Source organism: Coregonus clupeaformis, chromosome 11 (genome assembly GCF_020615455.1).
Source record: "Coregonus clupeaformis isolate EN_2021a chromosome 11, ASM2061545v1, whole genome shotgun sequence".
NCBI lineage: Eukaryota > Metazoa > Chordata > Actinopteri > Salmoniformes > Salmonidae > Coregonus > Coregonus clupeaformis.
Window position 1 is genome coordinate 19,371,844 of NC_059202.1, and position 5,702 is coordinate 19,377,545.

Below are 5,702 nucleotides of genomic sequence, written 5' to 3' on the forward strand. Positions count from 1 at the left end.
TGCCTACCTTGCAGCACTGCCTGCCCTGACAGCAACAGCACTGCCTGCCTTTTGAGCACTGCCTGCCACTGCAGCACAGCACTGCACCTCTGCCACAGCCGCTGCCTGCCTGCGCCCCACCAAGCACTGCCTGCCCTGCTGTACAGCCACTGCCCTGCCTTCAGCCTGCCTGCCCTGCCTTTACAGCCACTGCCTGCCCTGCCTTCACTGACACTGCCTGGCCTGCCCACAGCACTGCCTGCCTTCACAACACTACCTGCACCCTACCATACAGCACTACCTGCCCTACCTTGTCACTACACTGCCCGCACAGCACTGCCTGCCCTGCCTTTCTGGCAGGCCTGCCTTCACAGCGCTGCCTGCCCTGCTGTACAGGCACTGGCCTGCCTGCCTGGCACTGCCTGCCCTGCAGCCTGGCCCCTGCCTGCCCTGCCTTCACAGCACTACCTGCCACTGCAGCCTGGCCACTGCCTGCAGCCTGTGCTACCTGTGGCCACAAGGCCTGCCTGCCCTGCCTGGCACTGCCTGCCCTGCCTTCCCACAGGCACTGCCTGCCCTGCCATGCAAGCACTGCCTGCCCTGCCAGCCTGGCACTGCCTGCCCTGCAGCCCAGCACTGCCTGCCCTGCAGCCTCGGCACTGCCTGCCTGCCTTTCCTGCGCTGCCTGCCCCTGCGCCTGGCACTGCCCTGCCGTGCACCACTGCAGCGCTCGCACTGCCCTGCCCAGCCACATGCTGCCTGCTCCTTGTACAAGCGCTGCCTGCCCTTGTTGCCTGCCTGCCCGCTGTAAGCACTGCCTGCCCTGCCCTGCCTGCACTGCCTGCCCTGCTTTGCCTGGCCTGCCTGCCGCCTTCTGGCACTGCCTGCCCTGCCTTCGCAGCACGCGCCCTGCCTGGCTCACCTGCGCCCACAGCAACTGCCTGCCCTGCCTTTGCAAGCACTGCCTGCCCTGCCTTGCAGCAGCACTGCCCTGCCTTGCAGCACTACCTGCCCTGCCTTGCTGACACTGCCTGCCCTGCCAGCCTGACACTCACCTGCCTTGCTGTACAACCACTGCCTGCCCTGCCTTTTTTGACACTGCCTGCCTTGCAGCCTGACCCTGCCCTTACCTTCTGTGCTGCCTGCCTGACACAGCCACTGCCTGCCCTGCCTTCCTGGCCTGCCTGCCCTGCCTTGAGCCACTGCCTCCCGGCCTGCCTTTGGCCACTACCTGCCGCCTTTGTGCCCACAGCACACTGCACCTGCCTGCCTAGCCACAGCACTGCCCTGCCTTTGCAGCACTGCCTGCCCTGCCTTCACCTGGCACTACCTACCTGCCGCCCACAACCACTCGCCTGCCCCTACCTTGCACCGCGCCTCCATCAACCTGCCCTGCCACGCCTGGCCACTGCCTGCCCTGCCACCCACACTGGCTTTTCCCTCCAACCCTCTGCCTGCCTCTGCCTGCACATCCACTGCACCTGCCTACCTGCCTGACACTGCCCTGCCACCTTACCTGAGCACTGCCTGCCTTCACTGACACTGTATGCCCTGCCTTACCAGGCCCTACCTACCCTGCAGCCACAGCACTCCAGCACTGGCCTGCCCTGCCCTTCCGGCCCCTCGCCTGCCCTGTCCTGGCAGCACTGCCTGCCCCTGCGCCTGCGCCTGCCTGCCTGTCCCTACAAGCCACTACTAACTGCCTGCCTTGCCAGCGCTGCCTCGCCCTCTACACAGCTCTGCACCTGCTACACCATCCGCAGCACTGCCTGCCCTGCCTTACTTGCAGCACTGCCTGCCACTGCACTTCTCTGCGCACTGCCTGCCTTGCACTGCCTGCCCTGCCGCCTGGCCTGCACCTGCTGTACCCAGCACTGCCGCCTTGCCTACTGTACAATAACCTGCACCCTGCCCTGCAACACTCTGCCTTTCCTCTGCACAGCTCTCCTCGCACTGCCCCTTTGCCAGCAGCACACTGCCTACCACGCTGACACTACCCTGCCCAGCCCGGCCCACCTGCCTTGCCAGCCTGGCGCTGCCTGCCCTGCCTGCCTGGCACTGCCTGCCACTTCTGGCACCTGCCTGCCCTGCACAGCCGCCACTGCCTGCCACCCTGCCCTGCCTGGCACTGCACCTGCCCTGCAACCCACCACCACTACCTGCCCTGCCTTCACAGCACGCCTGCCTGCCCCACAACCGCCTGCCACATGTGAACTTGCCTGCCCTGCCTTACAGCACTGCCTGCCCCTACCTACCCACCCACTTGCCTACCCACACGCCTTCTGGGCCTCCCTGCCTTTCGCACCTCATCGCAACCACGCCACAACTATGCCCACTGCCCTTGCCTGAACACCTGCCTGCCTGCAGCCCATCAGCACTGCACCTGCCCTGCCTAGCCTGGCCACTGCCTGCCTCGCCTCGGCACAGCCTGCCCTGCCTGCGGCACTGCCTGCCCTGCCACCTACACGGCACTGCCTGCCCTGCCCACGGCCTGCCTGCCACCTGCAGCCTGAGCGCTGCCTGCCCTGCCTTGCAGCCACTGCCTGCACCTGCCTTGCTCAGCACTGCCTGCTTGCACACTGCCTGGCCTGCAGCCTGCCTCTGTGGCCCTGCCGCCTGGCACTGCCCGCTCCTGGCTGCCTGCCCTGCCGCCTACACTGCCTGCCCTGCCCTGGGCAGCCTGCCCTGGTGCTACAGCACTGCTTACTGCGCCTGCCCACAGCACCTGCCTGCACTGCAGCCTGGCCTTTCACTGCCCTGCCCTGCTGGCCTGACCTGGCGCCACTCCCCTGCCTTACAACGCTGCCTGCCCCGCCGGGTGACCACTGAACCCACAGCACTGCCTACCTACCCTGCAGTGCCTACCCAGCCCGCCCTGCCTGCTCTGTCACCACTCCACCTGCCACTGCCTGCCCTGCGTACAGCCTGCCCGCCACTGCCCTACCTGAGAGCACTGCCCTGCCCTGCAGCCACAGCACTGCCCGCCTGACACTGCCTGCACCCTGCCAACTCCTGTTTGCCTGCCTGCCCTGCCTTCACAGCACCGCCTGCCCTCCCAGCACTGCCTGCCCTGCCTTGCCTGCGGCCTGCCCGCCTGCCTGAACCAGGACTGCCTGCCCTGCCTTCCAGCCTGACACTCCTTTGCCCTGCGTTCTGGCACTGCCTGCCCTGCAGCCACACATACTGCCTGCCCGCCTTCAGGCATGCCTGCCCTGCCGCTGCAGCCACTGCCTGGCCTGCCTGCCACCTGCACCTGCCTGGCCTGCCTTGTGCATGCCCTGCCTTGCCAACTGCCTGCCCATTTCCCTGCAGCCGGCCGCCCCCTGCCTGCCCTGCCTAGCACTGCCGCCCGCCGCCACTACCCCCTGCTAGCCACTGCCTGCACCTGCCTACAGCCACTACCTTCACCTGCCTCACAGCACTCCCCTACTAGCCTTCTGGCTGCTGCCTGCCCTGCAGCCTGGCCCTGCCTGCCCTACTGGCCCCTGCCCTGCCTTACAGCCACTGCCTGCCCTGCATGGCCCGGCGCCCGGGTAGCACTGCCTGCCCCGCCTTCAAGCACTGCACCTGCCCTGCAGCCTGGCCACTTTCACCTGCCTGCGCCTGCAAGACCTGCCTGCCCACTCCTCCAGCCTGCTTGCTGCCTGCCCTGCCTTCCAGCCTGACCTTGTCTCCCTGCCTTCGAGCACTGACCCTGCAGCCTGCCTGCCTGCCTCTCAGCCCTGGCGCGCCTGCCTGCTGCTGCCTGGCACTGCCTTCCTCGCCCTGCCTGCCTGCTGCACTGCCCTGCCCTCTCTGCCGCCCCTGTACCCGCCTACCCTGCCAGCCTGGACAACACTGCCTGCCACGCCCTGCAGCGCTGCCTGCCCTGTAGCCTTGTCGCTGCCTGCCCTGCCCTGGCCACTGCACTGCCCTGCCCCTGGCCACTCGCCTGCCCTGCACCAGCGCCTGCCTGCCTGCTGCCTGCGCAGCCACTGCCTGCCCTGCCTTACAGCACCTGCACCCTGCCCTCGCAGCAGCACTGCCTGCCACCCCTCCTGCCTCCCAGCCCACTGAACGCCGCCCTGCGCCTGAGCCTGCCTGCCCTGCCACTGGCCTGCCTGCCAGCCTGGCGCTCGCCTGCCCTGCCGTCCCCACAGCCCGCTGCCTGCCCTGCCTGCCGGGCTTGCACTGCCTGCCCTGCCTGGCCTCCCCTGAGCTGCCACCTGCCCTGCAGCACTTCTGGCACTGCTCTTGCTCTCCTGCACTGCCTGCCCCGCACACTGCCTGCCCTGCCTGCCCTGCTAGCCGACACTGCCTGCCGAACTGCACTGCCTGCACCTGCCGGACTACTGCACTGCCCTGCAGCCTGCCTTTCGGCTGCTCCCCCTGCCACCGCCTGCACTGCTGCTGCCCTCCACAGCCTCACACTGCCCTGCCTTCCCTGGCACTGCCTGCCTTTCTGCTCTGCCTACACCTTGGCACTGCCTGCCGCCTGGCACTCTTCTCCACCCTGCCTTGCCCGACACTGCCTGCCCTGCCTTCGGCCGCCCCTGGCTTCTCCTGCCTGCCCTGCTGCCTGACACTGCCCGCACCCTGTGTACTTATGCCCTGCCCTGCCTCCCCCTGCCTGCCTTCTGCCTGCCTCCCTGCCTGCCTGCCCTGCCTGGGCCTTGCCTGCCCTGCGTGGCAACCTGCCCTGCAGCCTGGCCACTGCCTGCCCTGCCTCCCGCTCCTGAAGCCAGCCACTACCTCCCCCTGCACGCCTACCATGACAGCTGCCTGCCCTGCAGCCTGGCACGCCTGCACCTACAGCCACAGCCCTGCCTGCTCCCTGCCCGGGCACTGCCTGCGTCCTGGCTCCACTGCCTGCGCACTCCTGCCCGGCCTTGCTGCCCTGCCCTCCTGCACGCCTGCACACCTGCAGCCTGGAACTGTACCTGCCCCTGGCTCTGGCACTGCCTGCCACTGCCTTCCTGGCGCCTGCCTGCCTTACCCAGCACTGCCCTGCCTCTGCGCGCCTGCCTCGCCCTGCCCCTGGGCCTGCCTGCGCTGCCTTGCATCCACCCGCCTCCTGGCACTGCCTGCCTGTTTTCACCTGCCAACACTTCACCTGCTACCTTCCAGCACTGCCTGCCCTGCCAGCCTGCACGGCCTGCCCTGCCTTACAGCACCTACCTGCCCTGCCTGACCCTGCACCTGCAGCCTACGTGCCCTGTCTCCGCCTGACTGCCTGCCCTCTCATGCCTCCTGCCCTGCCTGCCACTCCTACCCCTAGTCCTGCCTCTGGCCAGCACTTGCCTGCCCTGCCGCTGTGCCCTGCCCTGCTACCTAACACTGCCGCCTGCAGCCTGCTGCTGCCTGCCCTGCCCCACAGCACTGCCACCCCGCCCCTTACTGCGCCTGCCTGCCCTGCTGCCTAGCACTGCCTGCCCTGCCACAGCCTGAACTGCCAGCCCTTGCCTTGCTGGCACTGACCTGCCCTGCCCGCGCACTGCTGCCTGCTTCCTGAACGCCTGCCCTGCCGCCTGGCCTGCCTGCCCTGCAGCCCCACTGCACCTTTCGCCTTAGCCCTGCCCACAGACTGCCTGCCACTGCACGCCCCACGCACTGCCTGCCCTGCCTGCACTACCCTGCCTGCAACCTGCCCACTACTGCCCTGCCTACAGCACTGCCCGCGCAACTGCTGCGCCTGCCTTTAGCCTGCCTGCCTGCCACACTGCCTGATCCTGCAGCCTGGCGCT

General features: G+C 68.2%; 1 protein-coding gene across 1 annotated transcript; it reads left to right on the forward strand.

Moving 5' to 3' along the window:
• The first annotated feature begins 3,182 nt into the window (after positions 1–3,182).
• Positions 3,183–5,381, forward strand: LOC123491955 (proline-rich protein 36-like). The gene is made up of 3 exons (XM_045223376.1): positions 3,183–3,499; positions 3,680–4,439; positions 4,737–5,381. The coding sequence occupies exons 1-3, from the start codon at positions 3,183–3,185 to the stop codon at positions 5,379–5,381; spliced, it is 1,722 nt and encodes a 573-aa protein (XP_045079311.1).
• The last annotated feature ends 321 nt before the right edge of the window (positions 5,382–5,702 follow it).

Coding starts and splice junctions, on each gene's coding strand:
- LOC123491955 (XM_045223376.1), top strand. CDS start 3,183: ATGCCTGCCCTGCCGCTGCAGCCACTGCCTGGCCTGCCTGCCACCTGC. Junction 3,500..3,679: donor GCCACTGCCTGCCCTGCATG/GCCCGGCGCCCG, acceptor CTGACCCTGCAG/CCTGCCTGCCTGCCTCTCAG. Junction 4,440..4,736: donor TCTGCTCTGCCTACACCTTG/GCACTGCCTGCC, acceptor CTACCATGACAG/CTGCCTGCCCTGCAGCCTGG.